General features: G+C 32.0%; 1 protein-coding gene and 1 pseudogene across 2 annotated transcripts; one reads left to right on the top strand and one right to left on the bottom strand.

Annotated features, from left to right (window-relative positions):
• Positions 1–4,797: 4,797 nt before the first annotated feature.
• LOC139894666 (uncharacterized) lies at positions 4,798–12,027 on the top strand. Of its 2 annotated transcripts, none has more exons than XM_071878067.1 (12): positions 4,798–4,912; positions 5,721–5,849; positions 6,752–6,946; positions 7,212–7,259; positions 7,374–7,502; positions 8,061–8,185; positions 8,619–8,729; positions 9,516–9,624; positions 10,082–10,200; positions 10,573–10,726; positions 11,177–11,321; positions 11,402–12,027. In XM_071878067.1, the coding sequence occupies exons 1-12, from the start codon at positions 4,802–4,804 to the stop codon at positions 11,464–11,466; spliced, it is 1,440 nt and encodes a 479-aa protein (XP_071734168.1). In that variant the 5' UTR covers positions 4,798–4,801; the 3' UTR covers positions 11,467–12,027. The 2 variants fall into 2 exon arrangements, with proteins under 2 accessions (XP_071734168.1, XP_071734169.1); XM_071878068.1 differs by lacking the exon at positions 4,798–4,912 and adding an exon at positions 5,452–5,592.
• Positions 12,028–13,115: 1,088 nt separating this feature from the next.
• Positions 13,116–15,330, bottom strand: LOC139890374 (ATP synthase subunit d, mitochondrial-like; annotated as a pseudogene).
• Positions 15,331–17,780: the final 2,450 nt, after the last annotated feature.

The following is a 17,780-nucleotide window of genomic DNA, read 5'->3' on the forward strand; positions in this document are numbered from 1 at the left end:
CAATTTGTAAGATACATAAGAGCTCCAATTGCACTAAGATATGGTACTTCTGGTCCAAGAATGTCTTCTTGATCTTCACATGGACGAAATGGATCAGCTTCAACATTGAGTGATCTAACAACCATAGGAGTACTTAATGGTTTTGCCTTGTCCATATTGAAACGTTTCAAAATCTTTTCAGTATATGTTGTTTGATGTACAAGTAAACCATTAGGCATATGCTCAATTTGTAAACCAAGGCAATACTTGGTTTTTCCGAGATCTTTCATTTCAAATTCTTTCTTTAGAAGTTGAATGGCTTCATGGATCTCTTTATTTGTACCTATGATGTTAAGATCATCAACATAAACAGCTATGATCACATATCCGGATGTTGTTTTCTTAATGAAAACACAAGGGCAAGTAAGATTATTTGTATACCCTTTGCTTATCAAGTAATCACTTAATCGGTTATACCACATACGTCCCGATTGTTTTAACCCATATAAAGATCTTTGTAATTTAATCGAATACATTTCTTTGGGTTTTGCATTTGATGCTTCTGGTACCTTAAATCCTTCAGGTATCTTCATATATATATCACTATCAAGTGATCCATATAGATAAGCAGTCACAACATCCATGAGATGCATTTCTAAATTTTTAGAAACTGCCAGGCTGATTAAGTATCTAAAAGTAATTGCATCCATAACAGGGGAATAAGTTTCTTCATAATCAATTCCTGGTCTTTGAGAAAAACCTTGAGCTACAAGTCTAGCTTTATACCTTGTAACTTCATTTTTCTCATTTCTTTTTCGGACAAAAATCCATCTGTATCCTACAGGTTTCACATCTTTAGGAGTGAGAATGATGGATCCGAAAACCTTTCTTTTATTGAGTGATTCTAATTCAGCTCGTATTGCTTCTTTCCATTGAGCCCAATCATGTCTATTTTGACATTCAACCATAGATGTTGGTTCTGGATCATCATCATTATTCATGATGTCATACGCAACATTAAATGAAAATTTCTCATCAAGATTTTTCATTTCATTTCGGTTCCATAATATTTTTGAATATGCATAATTGATTGCAATTTCTGTATTGACATCATCAATCTCCTCTGCAGTAGGAGTACTGATTTGTGGTTCTTCTTGAACACTTTCTTTTACTTCATTATCAGCTGATTTTCTTTTTCGAGGATTTTTATCCTTTGAACCAATTGGTCTTCCACGTTTCTGACGTGGCAAAGATTCATGAGTGACGTTATTGCCAGCTTTTGGAATTTCAATTCGAGCTGGAGTATTTACTGCTGGTATATATGATTTTGTCACCGTTTTTGTATCTGTAAATGCATCAGGCAATTGATTTGCAAGTTCTTGTATATGCATTATCTTTTGAACTTCTGTCTCGCATTCTTTTGTGCGAGGATCAAGATACTTTAATTGAGGTTCACACCATGAAACATCATTTTCTTTATTTTTCATTTCTCCCCCTAATCTAGGGAACAATGTTTCATTAAAATGACAATCAGCAAAACGTGCTGTAAAAACGTCACCTGTCATAGGTTCAATATACCTTAATATTGAAGATGTTTCATATCCAACATATATTCCCAACCTCCTTTGAGGACCCATTTTTGTACGTTGTGGTGTCGCAATTGGAACATACACTGCACAACCAAATGTTCTAAGATGGGAAATATTTGGCTCTTGACCAAAAGCAAGTTGTAGGGGGGAATATTTATGACTTGCACTTGGTCTGATGCGAATCAATGCAGCAGCATGTAAAATTGCATGACCCCATATAGATACAGGGAGTTTTGTTCTCATTATCAATGGTCTAGCGATTAACTGTAAACGTTTAATCAATGACTCGGCTAAACCATTTTGTGTATGCACATGAGCAACAGAATGTTCAACAACAATTCCTATAGACATGCAATAGTCATTAAATGCTTGAGATGTAAATTCACCAGCATTATCAAGTCTCACCCTTTTAATGGTGTAATCAGGAAAATGAGCTCTCAATTTAATAATTTGGGCAAGAAATTTTGCAAATGCCACATTACGGCTTGATAACAGACAAACATGAGACCATCTGCTAGATGCGTCTATTAGAACCATGAAATATCTAAATGGTCCATATGGTGGATGAATTGGTCCACATATATCACCTTGAATTCTTTCAAGAAACATTGGTGATTCTTTCTCAACCTTAAGTGGTGAGGGTCTAGTTATCAATTTTCCAAGAGAGCAAGATGTACATGGAACCATTGTATCATGATGGATTTTTCTATCCTTTAGTGGATGTCCATGAGTACATTCAATAATCCTTTTCATCATTGTTGATCCTGGATGGCCTAATCTGTTATGCCATAAACTGAATACACCAGGATCAATATATTTTTCGTTAACTACCATATGTATTTCTGGTACATTTATATGTGTATAATGTAATCCAGAACTAAGTCTTGGCAGTTTTTCAACCACATGACTCTTGTCAGTGATACTTAAATATTTCTCATTTTCTGTTGTCACTGACTGATAATCATACCCGTTAAGGTATATGTCGGAGAAACTCAATAAATTTCTGCTTGACTTGGGAGAAAATAAGGCATCATTTATTAAAAATTTTGTACCATTTGGTAGTATGAAATTTGCCTTTCCTATCCCTTTTATCAAGTTAGCAGGTCCTGATATTGTATGTATAGTTCCTTCCGTTGATTTTAGATCAATAAAATATTTCTCGGATTTAAGTATAGTGTGTGTAGTTCCACTGTCTGCTATACAGAGATCTCCACCACTTGATTGATGTTGTATTCCAGCAAAATTCATATTGAACTTCATATATAAGAAATAAATAGTGAGTACATTAATATTACACAATATTTTAAACGCAAATAGATAGTACTGAAACATTTAGCAAACATAATGACAAAGACAGACGATATTAAATCGTTTATTTTTCGAAAGACACACAACTTAAACATTCAAGAAATCTTCATATAAATCAGATGGTTTCTCAGTGACTGTTGGATCGACGTTATCCACAAAGTTTACTTCCTTTTCTTTATCTTTCAGCGAATCCTGATACATCTTAACAAGATGTTTAGATGTTCGGCAAGTATTAGCCCAGTGGCCCATTCTACCACATCTGTAGCAAGATTCTTCAGAATTTTTAGAAGAATTTTCTTCAACATCTTGTTTAATGGGCTTGTTTTGTGGTTGATATTTATATTTTCGTGGATTACTATTTCTTTGACCACCACGGCCACGACCACGACCACGTCCACGCCCATTACCATTACCATAAGGATGGTTTCTACCATAGTTATGGCTTTTGGCATGATGATGGTGATGGTTATTATAACCACGACCTTGCCCGCGTCCTTGTCCCTGTTTATAATTATTTGCAGTATTTGCTTCAGGGATTGCAAGTGTACCAGTAGGACGGGATTGCTGATTTTTCATTAATAGCTCATCATTTTGCTCTGCAACTAAGAGATATGAATTAAGTTCAGGATATGTTTTGAACTTTAGCATTCTCAAATTTCTTTGCACTGTGATGTTTGCAGCATTCATTGTGGAGAAAGTTTTCTCCATCATGTCTGCATCACTAATTTCATGTCCACAGAATTTAAGTTGTGAACATGTATTATACAGAGCTGAGCTGTATTCATTTACTTTCTTAAAGTCTTGGAACCTTAATGTTCTCCATTGTTCCATTGCAGCTGGAAGTAAAATTTCTCTTTGATTATTGAATCTGCTTTTGAGACCTTCCCATAAAACATGGGGATCTTCTACAGTCACATAATTATTTTGTAAGCATTCATCAATATGTTGATGAATAAAGCAACATGCCGTAGCTTGTTCTTTTTCAGAACAAGTGTTGTTTTCATTTATGGTTTCAAGAATGCCCATTGATTTAAGATGCATTTTTACTTTTATAACCCATGGCATGTAGTTGTTTCCAGTTGATTCTAAAGGAGTAAATTTAAGCTTTTCCAGATTCGACATTTTCTATTATCAAAAATTAAAACAAACATCATGATAAATTAGAGTCAATTTATATTCATAAGTATATAAACATTAAACATAAATTTAATATAACATAAATGATAAGTAGGTGACAGTGTCGACCATGTGTAAGCAATCATAAATAAATGTTATATAACAAAAATATAAATATTAGTAAACATAAATGAAAATTTGGCGACAGTGTCGACCATATATTTTTTCAGGTGGTATAACCGACCTATATCATTCTGGTGGTATAACCGACCATATATCATTTTGGTGGTATAACCGACCATATATCATTTTGGTGGTATAACCGACCATATATCATTTTGGTGGCAGAGCCAACCATATTTAGTATTAAGATTATCGTGCTGATAACGTGTTATAATTCAGTAGGCTTATAACTACCTTTAGTGGTTTGATTCTTGATGTTATAATTCAGTAGGCTTATAACTACCTTTAGTGATTTGATTCTTGATTAAGAATACTAATAATGAAGTGTAAGAACAAAGATGATAATGGAGAAAGAAAGAAACACTTTGTAAGTGTGTGAAATGGTGCAAGTTTAATGCTTGCATTCATGAGTATTTATAGCCTAAAATCTCAATATAAAAATACATACTTTGTGTACCAAAATTGACTATATGTATACACCAAAATTGACTATCCATATCTATATTATTATTATTATTATAACAATTAATTAATTCCTGTCTTGGTCTCTAATTTGAGGAATAGTAACCCACAGTACACACTACAAGGAATTAAACATTAAAAAATCATATATCATATCATATCATATGGGTATTGATATCAAAGAATTTCAAGAAAAGTTATCAAGTGGTTTTAGACCATGGCAACGGTCTTTTCAATTCTGGGTCCGTGCTGTTGATATCTACACTGGTTATAAGGTAACAACAAAATTTATTCTCTAATTTTTGTTAATTTAAAGATAAACTCCAAATATGAGGTTTTCTTAGGTTTCTTGATGTTTTATTTTATGGGTGAATTGTGTTTTCTTGATTATTTTTGTCCCAATTTCAAGTTTTTTTGTATCATTATATCTTTTGATGGGTATTTGGATTTGCTTATTTTATTATTGTTTACCGTATCAAATATATGAGCTGAGCCTAAACACCTTAGGGCATTTTGGTTTCAATTTGAAGTCTTTTTGATTTATTGCTGTCCTTTTTTTTTTTTTTTTTTTTTTTTCGTGTTTACTTGAATTGTGTCTTCTTAGTTCTTGGCTATTATTTTTCTAATTGAGGTGTTATTGGTTTTTTTGATGTTATCTTTTGATGAAGAACTTTTGTTTTCTTGACCATTAAGGAAACCTAGTCTTTAATAATTGATGTGTTACTTATTTAGTGATGTTACTTATTTTGTCAAGTCTTTTCAGTTTCTTGATGTTGTCTGGCCATTGTTATTCCAATTGAAGAGTTACTTGTTTCTTGATGTTATCCTATCGTTGTTGTCCAAATGTGAAGCTTCTTTTTGCTTTCTTGATGTTTTGTGGCCAATTTTGTCCCAATTTGAAGTTTTTGTTTGTTAGTCAATGTTATCTTCTTGTGGGTGTATCGTGTTTTCTGCGGTAATTTTTGTCCTAATTTGAGTTTTTATCGGTTTCTTGATGCTTACATTTCTATGGGTGTATTGTGTTTTGTTGTCCAAATGTATAGTCTTTTTGGTATCTTGATGTTGTCTGTGTTATATTATCAGGTTTTTCAGGTTCGGGTAAATTTTGAGAAGGATGTGGAGAAAGCAGAAGCAATGTGGGAGAGACAACACGAGCATGCGGCTGATAAAGTTTATTCCATGTGTTCTGATATGGGTGGTTTCTTTCTCAAGGTTGGTGTCTGATTACAAAGTTTGAATCTTTATAGGATGGGTATTTTCTTTTTTTGGTGTTTGATCTGTAAGTAAAATCTTTATATGATGGGTGTTTGAATAAAAAGTTTGAATCTTTATAAGATGGGTATTTTCTTTTTTTGGTGTTTGATTGGAAAGTTTCAATCTTTATACGATGGGTGTCTGAATAAAAAGTTTGAATCTTTATACGATGAGAAGTGTTTGTTATGCCATTTATGGATTTTAAAGATGTCACTCAAATTAAGTATTATAATTTTTCTGTATATTGATTTCGAGTTGGGTGCTTATTGAGTTTATAATACACTAATAGTCTTTAGGTATCTTTTTTGTGAATTAAAATGGGTTATTACGACTTGATTGAGAAAAACCATACCAAATCACCGCACAGCCAATTTGCCAAAAATCAAACTCCAAACAACAAGTTTTATCTTTGTTTTTAACAAACTTTTAGCTTTGTATGTGATCAGGAATGTCATTAGCTTGTTCCATGTAAAAATTTTCTTTTCTAAATTTTGAGGTGGCGATGGACGGCTTTGTTAATCGGTCAAAAGGACCGGGGCTAAATTGAGTTGAGCTGACCAGTAATCATTTTTTGATCATCCATATATTCTATATTCTATACTATTAAATGCTGTCTAAATCTAAAACTAATTTTTTTACTAGGTTTATATGCATAGAAATAATGTTTGGTTGACTTTTAACCCATTCTTCTTTAGCTACATTATGTTTTATTTTGCCCACTTGACCTGCTTGAGTTAAGACAAACCAAATTTGCATTTGTTTAAATAAACAGGTTGTTATTGCCACCTAAAATTATAATATTAATATTTATTACATAATAATGGAGGTTTAATTTTGATGTGAACTTGTGAAATTGGTAGATTGCTCAAATTCTGGGGAAGCCTGATTTAGCACCGGCTGCATGGGTGAGAAAGTTAGTTACTTTATGTGATCAAGCTCCTGCAACACCGTCTAACATGGTGCAACTTGTTCTCGAGAATGAGTTGGGTAAAAGCGTTGATGAAATATTTGAACATTTCAAATGGGACCCGATTGGGTCCGCTTCAATTGCGCAGGTATCTTATATATTACAATACAACCCAAAATTAAATTGTTCAATTGAAAAATCAATCGTTTTTGGATGTGTTCCTGGTCAACCCAATTCGTCCTACCTGACCCACCCATTTTTCTACTTTTAGTTTTATGATGTGCATTATGTTTTTCGTTTGAGATGAGCTTGACTTAAATTTCATTTAAAAATTCAGTTTTGTTTAGAAATGCTAATAATGAATTTTCTAGATCGTGGTTGTTTAGTCATACATTTATTTGTTTTCGATCTAGGTTCATCGAGCTAGGCTAAAAGGTGATAAAAAAGATGTCGTTGTCAAGGTAAGTCTTGTATAAGTTATTGTGGGGATCATTTAAACTCAAGATATATACAAAGAAATTACTCCGTATTACACTGTTATAGTTAAACAAGGCCTTTTTAATATTATTATATAGGTTCAACATCCCGGTGTTCAAGATTTGATGATGACGGATCTTCGAAATTTAAAAGCTTTTGCGTTATGCATACAAAAGACAGATGTCAAATTTGATTTCTACTCCGTGTGTAAAGAAATGGAGAAACAGGTGAACACCAATCCTACTTGACTACTTTTTAGTTTGTTGTTTTATCAATAGCGTTGTAAACTTCAGTAATTGTGTGGATTTAAGTTTTAGAAGTGATTATTATGATCTCAAGAATGATAACTAGAACACGATAATTTCTTAAATATATTGATATCCGGATTATTTGCAATGAAGGTAAATAGTTTTGGTCAAATCTAATCGGTGTTTGTTTTATTTCTTTTAAATTGATGTAAGGTTAACAACCCATAAAACTTCCAATTTAAAGTTGATTGACCACATAGCTTTTATGATGTCAAATTTTGCTTATTATAACAGTTAATTTAAAGGATCACCTAAAATGGGAATTTTGATGGTTTTTTCTGCTGGTTACAATTTTGTGCAATCTTTCCTTTAATTTAAGTTAAAGGGTAGTTTGATGGTTCAACATATACCAAGGGTGTTTGGCATGATGGTTTTGAGGTGAGGTATGGATATGATACCATGTTCGGGTATGGATATGATAAAATGTATGTAGATATATAATATATGCTAATCTTGTTTTTATTCATGTAATTCAAGATAGGATATGAATTCGATTTTACAAGAGAAGCTGACGCCATGGAAAGAATTAGAACATTTTTACAAAAAAACAACCGAAAGACACCTGTTAAAGTGCCGAGGCTTATAGGGAATGCAGTCACCAGGTGAGTCTTGTTGAATGTTTAATCTTTTTTATTTCTTATAATAAATGTGAAGTGACTCGATTCGGTGGTCAATCAAACATTTTTCGTTTTTCTATTGGTCATTTGAAATAAGACTCAATGAGAAATTTCTAAATTAAGCTCTCAAGTTGGAATATACTTGATCATAAAATATCTTTTTGGCATATCTTTGTTTTACGAAAGCTGCATTAACTTTTATTAGAACGTCTTTAAAAATTGTAGTTCATAACTTTCAAGATACAAAAAACAGATCATATGTTAATGTACGTTCCAGTTCTTTTTGCTACGTATCAAGCTAAATGTTTAAGAGATCCTGCAGCAGTCTTACATTTTAATTCTTTTTAGTAAACACTATTTGTTTTCCTGTAAAATCAATAATCATTTTTTATATTTTTACTATATCTGAATTGCGTAGGCGGGTGTTGGTGATGGAATATATAGATGGCGTACCGATTTTGAATCTTGGAGATGAAATTAAGAAAAGAGGAATAAATCCTGATGGTAAGATGGCAGCAGCAGCAAAACAGTAAGCCTCCACACACTTGAGAATATCAAAATTTTGTTGTCACTTTATGCTTAAAAATAGTATTCACGAACTAACCGTTTGGTATGTAGTACGTTTTTCGACTCAAAAAGAACCAAATATTCTCTTAGTTTATTTATTTATATTATTATATTATGCTTTGGGTTCAAGTTAATTAATAACAATATACTGTCCAAAAAGTACCGACACAAATGGCCTACTTTTTTATCACCCAAATACACATTAGTTATTATAATTTTGTTCCAATAGTCTCGTTTCGCAACTTTAGATATTGGATAAAAGGCTATCTTTATGACTTGGCCGCTTATATTTCATACATTGGTCATATTGAAACAATTTTTGTAAGTTTAATGGCTATCTTGGTAATGAAAAGTTGGTTGTTTATATCTGTACTTTCTGTAAAGTATGTTGCTAATCTATAGCTTAAAACCTTGGATAATAGACAGCTATTATATAGATTAAACCCTTGTGCTTTTACAGGACTCTTCTGCTTTATTGTTTGTGTTAAGTCGAGTTTACTACATATAATTATACATTAAACATACCAAAATAGGTGGGTTGGATAACAGGTCAAAAGGTGAAACTTTTTAGTAGAGATTGAGACGGGTCGAGTCAGGTGGGTTAACCCGCAAACACCATTTTGTCATATTTATTAAAAAATAGAAAAATGATGTGTAATGTTAACATTCGAGCAAAAACTTATTATGATAAAAGTCTTGCAAAGTCTTCTGCCCAAATATTCTGAGCTACCACTGCTTTTAAATGCAGAAACATCTTAAAAAGTCTTACGCATGCGTATGGACAAATGATACTTAAGAGTGGATTCTTTCATGCGGATCCTCATCCTGGAAATATTCTCATTTGCAAAGGCTCTGAGGTAAACATGCAAATATTCTTCATTATCTGCGAAATAAGTTAATAGCATTAAAGTTGTTTTTGGAGCAACAAATCTTTAACTATTTTATTCTATTTAACTATTAAACACTAAGGATATTATTAAAGATATGCGTCTTTCAGATCATATATCCAGTGTGTTAGCCAAATATTATGAAGATATATAATTATTTCAGAAATCAAACCAAAATATTGAATTGTATAACAAAATTTACTAAGCTAATCCCGGATGAGCTAAACATGAAAAAGTTTAGCTATTAAGTATTACACTATATCAACTAGATTTTCCAAGAAACGATGGACGTTATTGAAAAGGTTTATTCAAATAGGAAAAGTAAAAGGAGATGATGATGACCAGTCAACCGAAATCGAACCCTTATTTTTTACAATCCTATGTTGTCTAATACTTTGTTTACTTTTTTTTGTTTGTTACATTTTAGGTTGCGTTGCTTGATTATGGACAAGTGAAAGATCTTCCTCAAGCTTTGAGGCTTGGTTATGCCAATTTGGTTCTTGCTATAGCCGATAATGATCACACTAGGGCTTCAGAAGGGTTCCGGTATATATATCCATGCTAATTACCGTAGGTTGCAAAATGGGTGGTTGGGTTGGCTTGGTAACGGGTTTACTTTTTGTCCAAAAAAAAAAAAAAAAAAAAAAAAAAACTAAATACAATCAGTGTATTGAGTATGATTACAAAACATATATTGTTTGAGTGATAAACTACGTTTATAATAAATTACACAGGAGGTTATATGCGTTATAATGTACTTCAGGTCTCATTTGACCCTTTTGACACGGATTTCTTAAATCCATCTAGTCAGTGAGATTTTAAAACAAAATCTTAATCAGTCAATAAGTAATTGGGCCGAATTTGCCACCTTTACATCACATGAATCTGGTTAAAAATTTGTGCTGTTAATTGTATCAGGGAACTTGGCATAGATACCTTAAGTTTGTGTTCAGACGAAAGGGCGGAATTATTTAAGCTCGCACAGGTAATGTTCGACACAAAGTTGCCTTCTGGAGTCAAGGTGTTGCAGCCATTTGCAAAGGATTCTTCAATAAAGAAAATTGCTGTTCGGGTATGCATATTTAATAAAGATGAAATTTTTAATTCATTTATTCATGTCTGTATTTATTTGTGTTCACTTTTTTTTATCTCAAATGGATTAAGCAAAAAACAAGGTAATTGTTGGATTCAAAATGGAAGAAAGTTGTAGTAATATTGTTTTTATTTATTGATAATGCTTATGCTTATTATGTTAGTCATTCTGAAGAAACTGTAAAACTAATATTGATTTGGTGTTCAAGCTTACGTGTGTTGACCATCCTATATATAATGACCCGTTATGACCGACTATATTGCCACCTCTAGGTTTTATTTTCAAAATAAAATAGTACATGAAGAAAGATGATATCGCATAATTTGCATTTTTTTATGATTCCATGTAAGAACATTTATCGAAAAAACATATATACTTTATATATTGGTCAAAATAAAAATGTCTAAATTATTTACAATCTGTTGGTAGGCATTCCCCGAGGAACTATTTTCCGTACTTCGTACGGTGCAATTGTTGAGAGGGCTTAGTGTCGGTTTAGGAATCAACTACTCATGTGCTGAACAATGGAGACCAATTGCTGAAGAAGCTTTGTATCTTGCTGGTAGACTAAAAGGTATGTTTTTTGTTTTTTTTTACTTATATTTATCTTTTGAAATATTTCGTCACGGGTTATTTGTATCTAATATTTTTCAGTTGACGAGATGAAGACTAGAGAACGAGCTAAAGCTGGGTTTTTTAGAAGAATATTTTGGCGATGAAATTAATGATCTCTGTAGATTCCAACCTTTTTTTTATTATTGTTTTGGGTGAACTTCAAGAACAGGTACTCAATCTTTACACAAATTTCTATTTTAACGTACAATATTTATTTTTTCTATTCTTTCGACATGGTACACAACTCTCTAACCTTGATCAAATTGAGCACTTTTAGACTTGTTGAATCCATCACTATTCTTCCAATATATTTGAACAATATTTAGTGGGAAGGCAGTTTTTTATAGAGCTTGTAAAATTGCGTTTTTTTTTTTTTTTTTTGAAAAGCGTAAAATTGCGTTTTTTATAAGCTGACTCATTGAGCTAATTAAAAGGTTGAAAGTCCTTTTTTTAGTAGCGAATTCAACGTTGAGTTTTAAAACAAGATCAATTGAATGTTGAGTACCTCAAACGGTTGAAAAAGGAAAAGAGAAAAAGAGAGGAAATATTGTATCTTATATAGACGTAATGTGACTACATGTTCTTGCGGTTTGCCTTTTTATTTTTTATTTTTCTTAACTTGTATAAGCTCTTGTAGCATCTATTTATACGATCCTTCTAATTCAACAAGGTTATGAGATTTTTCAACCATTCTTTAAAGACACTGCTCATTTATCTCATGAAAATTGAAACAAATTAGTACCGAAAGAAAGGTTTAATGTCTCTATAGTCCCTTGACAATTTCATCCTTAATGAGAGATTCAAATGAGTACCTTTCTGGATAGGATGAATTTGTACTACAAATCCCTTCCCTTCCCTTTTTCTTATTAAAAGAAAAGCAAAAGTAACTAATATTTATTTCAATAAACAAATCTTGACCGTTAATTTAATCCTAACAATTAATTATTACTATATTAACTATGAGACAAAACTTATGAATAGTACCGGGGGTATTTTCGTCTTTTCACTTTTACCCCCTTCTTTCTTTCAAGTAACACCACAAAAGCCCCCTACACTTTGTTCAAAATTAAAATCGGCCCCCAACACAGGGGTTAAAGCGTCAAATCAAAATTTTCATAAATTATCTTAAATAAACTTCACTCAAATATTCAACAGGTCATATCTTCTCGCTCGCAACGAGTTAAATTTTTCCGACACCATCCTTAAACTCGAAATAATTTTATGAACACAATGTCACTAACTATACGCAAAACAGACACTTTTAAAAAAAATGCTAAATATTTAGGGTACTTTTCATATATGTTGATTTTTCACTCGCAGGCTCCGTAACTAAACACAATAAAATACATTAAAAATCGAATCCCCGGCGCGAAGCGAGGGTTCGAAAACTAGTTATGACCATTGGATCAAAATGTCAAATGATTATTACTTGATCCAAATTTCAATTCAAAGATATATTACTACACTACCCCTATTAGTAAAATGATTCTTTTGTTAACTATTAATTAGTAAACAACGTTTTTGAGATAAAATAGGAATGAAGTTGAAAAACACTGTTTGAATTCAAAATAGTCAATGCAAAACTACGTTTATATATGCAAACAAATTATATATTCCAAATTTTTAAATATATCTTCAATGTGTGTTACTCATATTTTTTGTTTGGATATTAACTAGTTTATAACCCGCGCATTCGCGGATATTTTATCATACAAGATTCTAAAAATATATACTTAATAAATTATAAGTTACAACGATGGCAGGATGGAACTGACAGCAACATATGGCACTATGTATTTTGATTGTCTTCCTTCTTGGACGATTCATAAAGTACACTGAGCTATCCGATCGAGCTAGGCCTTGTGTAAAGTAGTTGTGTACAACAATTAGAGCGCAAATTTAGAGTTCAAAAAGTAAACAACGATTGCATTCAACATGACAACATATGCAATCATACTCAAATGTTGAGTAGATGTCGTTATCATAATGGAGTCCAAAACTCCGAGATAATTTACTCAAACAAACTAAAAACCGACTATCGTTGTTACTCTTGCTATATTAGTATATGCTGAAACAAAAAGGAATTGATTCAAATGTTTCAACTTAAAAAGCCACCATGAAAATTAGTAGCCCGATTTCGTCATCAAATTTCTTCTTTAACTCTGGATGCTTCTCGAAGTACTCATCCGCAGTCATAATGCTAAGATTTTTCTGTTATCATAGAAAGAAATTTATGATATTATAAAAATGAAAACATTACAAGTCATTATAACTAGAATTGAAGTAGAGAACAATGATTAAAATTAGATAAGTGGCCCGTTCAGCGAAAGGTTGAAAGGGTACTGAATGGTGAAACACTTGATTAATCAAGCAGGTCATAATGGCTAGACACTTGAAAGTTTGATCACAATGGGCATATATATTTATATTGTCGTTACACATATTAGATACGTATAAAATAAAATTGATTGTTACAAAACAATGTTCACAGGATCATCAGATAATTTTTATAAATGTAAAATAAATATCACAAAAGCCATTTTGATCCCTTACCCAATCCAACCCGACCCACCTATTTCGACACATCTAGACTTACCTTTAGCTCTTGAACATCAGCATATTCTTTCTCTAGTCATTCAGATTCCTTAAGAGATTTCTGTTCAGCCTCTCTCAGTTCAACCAACTGTCATTTCAATATCAAAAGATAATAAATAAAATGGCCTCTTTAAATCAACGTTTAAAAATCCGTCACAAACATTTTAGTACTACGTGTGAAGTATAATTTCATACCAGCGCATCAAAATTGGGTTTATATTCTGGAGTTTTCTTTTCAACAAACTTAGGGATTTCAACACCTGTAAAAAGAAGATGATGTCATCACAAATTTCATAGAGGATCATCAAATGCACACATTAGGTACCTGATCAACTTAGAATAAGAAAAGCATTATCTTAAGCGATGAACTCTTGATTATTAAATACCAAGTGCATTACTCTATTATTCACAGATCAGTGCCTAAACAGATAAAGATCTGATCTTTTCGGACATATACTTAAGTTTTCATTTGCTCATTAATGTTTGCAGGATTGCATATAGACTAAAATGACATTGCACATTCCACTATACAACGCTCAATATCCATGTTTCATATTAAATATAAAGTCAAAGGGATCCAACACGAATATGAGATATTGGTCAAGAAAAAGCGTAGTATAGAACTCATTTTGTTATTTATGAGTTAAACTGTTGCCTAAACATGGTCTATGCAAAGGGAGAATAAACATTAAAGGTAGGAAAAAGAAGACATACCGTCGTAATATTCTTTGTAATAATCAACTATGCGAGATCCAAGCCATTTCTATAGTACTCCCAATCAATAGGTTCTGGTTCCTGCATTATCCAAAGAGAAAATTCAGTCCAATCTAAGTATGATTTTATCAATGCAAGAATTTCAATTGTCACAGATATAAGAAGATAGCAGTTGGGCAGTGAGGTAAAATGGATAAATAATTATCCTAAAGAAGTAAGCAATATATCAAATAGTAGATTTCAACTGTCATACAAAGAGTCAGATATAAAAGTTAACAGCTCTGCAGTGAGGTAAAGGGATGAGAAACGTAAGAAAAGGAACCTAACATAACAAACAGTAAGTGACCTTCAATGGCTTATGACTTTTCCTTGCATTCTTTTAAGTTTGATTAAATTTTCACATCCGTTGTGTTTCTTGGCGTATTCAATAGCATCTTCCCTCCCTGTTATATCCCATTCCCTCTAAGGAGCCACCACTTGAAGATCAGGATTAAAACGTACCTATACTTTAGAAATAAAACATACAAAAAGTCCGAAAAGTAATCACATTTCTATTGTATAAGTCTAACAGAAAAAAAAAGACATGCCTGATCATTCCCCGTTCCTGTGTATCCATGGGCACGAACATCTGGACCAACTTCTTTTGACACATCCACCATTGCATATTACCATGGCATAACAGGCGATTAGTACAATATGTGACGTAATGGTCGGGTTTGGTACAGTCCAACTTGATGGCACTTTCTATTCATTTAAAAATAATAAATTATAAATGGACTTCACCTTTGCGATAACAGGTGTCACAAACTAATATTTCCAGTTCATATTTGGAGTCTTACTTGTTTGCAAACCATATTCTTCACCTTGCCAATCCCACATATCAGTGCTAAAATTCAACACGAAACGGTACGAGTTTTGTGCCCTACAAAAAAAAAAAAAAAAAAGTGCTCAATCAGTGTATCATCATAAAGACTTGGTAGAACAAATAATCGAACAATCTGAGATAAATGATACCCGAGTGCAGATTACATCAGTAAACAAATTGGCCTGGATGATACATCCAAAATCAGACTTACTCCTCATAATTGCTATTTTCTACAACATAACCCCAACACATTAAATATCGAGTTATAGACCATCTGCTAGAAATGTAAACATGGTGCAATTAGAACTTGTAAAACATACATTTATAAATAAATTTAGATATATACATTTTCATGGTGCAATTTATGAAGAAAAGAAATACATACATGCAAATTCTGAGTATAATTCAAATTGAAATATGAATATAAGACAGTTTTAACATACAATACATTCGTCACAAACATAAATCTACAATTTCAAATTGACCACTATCAATTTGCAAAATTGGAAACCCTATGAAGATAAAAAAGCAGAGGCTACGATTTTGAGCGTAGCAAGAAAATTGAAAAAATTTGGATTATAAATTAATAATCACTGCTCCATCGATGTGTATTTCTCCATGATTGTTAGAATAGTACTTCCATGATCGTTATCATCGAATCGAATTAGTTTAGAAGTAGATGTTGTATGACACTGTAATCGATTTATAAGTAATCGACACTGTACCTAATAATCGAAACCCTAATTTTGAAACGATGATGCTGTAGATTTTGTTCACAGATCTTTTCGAATCTTAATGTAATGGGATCGAATTATTGGGTTAACGCTATGAAAGTATTCGAATCAAATATTTTTCATACCTGATTACAAGATTCGGTGGCTATGACGACTTGGATTGATAGGAAGAATTTGAATAAAGTTGGGGAGTTTAAGGAAACACACTTATGGAGACATCATATCGTAACCCTACTCGATCTCCTTGAATTACCTGCAAACTATCATAATCGGTTTCAAATCAACGAATGTTTTTGATTGTTTGAGATTAAGTTGTGAAGTTCAACCTAGAACAGTTATTTCCCCTAATTTAAGGGGACGGATTTTTTTTTTTTTTTTTTTTTTTTTTTTTTTTTTAATAAATGACTTAAGTGCAGCATGGTAATAATTCACCTCAACTGCCTATAAAAAAGTTAAATGACGTGATTTTGAATTTGGATGGCTCAGATTTACATTAAGAGATATCATCTAATGGTAGGACTTTTGACAGGTGAGATTTTATATAACCTTCTAAAAGTTTTAAATATTAAATAAATATATTTAATAAATGTTTGGCCACAATATTATAATTTTTTAAAACGCAAAACTTATATTAAGTAAAAAAAAAAGATGAGTATAGTGTTTTTTTCAGAAAAAACAAAAAACAAAAAGAGGAATTTAAATTGAAAGACATATTACTACACTACCCCTATTAGTTACTGATTAATTTGTTAACTATTAATGTGTTAAACACGGTTTAGCAAAAAAAAAAATAGGAATCAAGTTGTACAACACGTTTTGTTTGTAAAAAAGTCAATGCAAAAATACATGTATACATGTAAACAATCAATTAATTCCGAATTTGAATTTGTAAATATCATCATCATCCGTTTAATCATCTTTTTTTGGAACATAATTATGTACTGTTTTGAAACAACCCAACTCGTATTTCATACGATAATTTTTTTTTTATAAATAATACACATTTACGCGCCAATTAAATATGTAAACCATTCCACACGTTTCATTAAAACATACAACAAGTTTAGTGTTTACAAAAGGCACGAAGACCATTAAGGTGATACAAGTTTGACATATCCAAAAACGATAGCTTTAATCCAAACAACACATCGAGCATGGTTTGGGGCTAAACTACCCAAAACGCTAGGCCAACTTCAAAAGCTCCAACTAAACATCATCAAAGGAAACCTAGTGCCCAACAACCCCTTTTCCCTTATCCGCACCTGCATCTAAAAAGATAAACAATGAGAGGGGTAAGCTAATGCTTAGTGAATGCAATAATTATACATGTTCATATATAACCTACTTATTTGCAAACACTTACACAACACCGCATACAAGCTAGCAATACGACAACCATGCAAACATCATGCATAAACTACTATCCACAATTCATAAGAAGCTAGCAACACCAATAGCATATAGTTCAATATTGAATATGCTAATACCAAATTCACACAACCACGGTTAA

This window comes from Rutidosis leptorrhynchoides, chromosome 2 (genome assembly GCF_046630445.1).
Source record: "Rutidosis leptorrhynchoides isolate AG116_Rl617_1_P2 chromosome 2, CSIRO_AGI_Rlap_v1, whole genome shotgun sequence".
Lineage (NCBI taxonomy): Eukaryota > Viridiplantae > Streptophyta > Magnoliopsida > Asterales > Asteraceae > Rutidosis > Rutidosis leptorrhynchoides.

What these genes read in the sequence shown, in the direction of transcription:
- LOC139894666 (XM_071878067.1), top strand. Translation starts at nt 4,802, where the DNA reads ATGGGTATTGATATCAAAGAATTTCAAGAAAAGTTATCAAGTGGTTTT. An exon ending in ATGGCAGCAGCAGCAAAACA is followed by an intron (nt 8,730 to 9,515) that starts GTAAGCCTCCAC and finishes TTTTAAATGCAG; the next exon opens with AAACATCTTAAAAAGTCTTA. An exon ending in AGGGCTTCAGAAGGGTTCCG is followed by an intron (nt 10,201 to 10,572) that starts GTATATATATCC and finishes TAATTGTATCAG; the next exon opens with GGAACTTGGCATAGATACCT.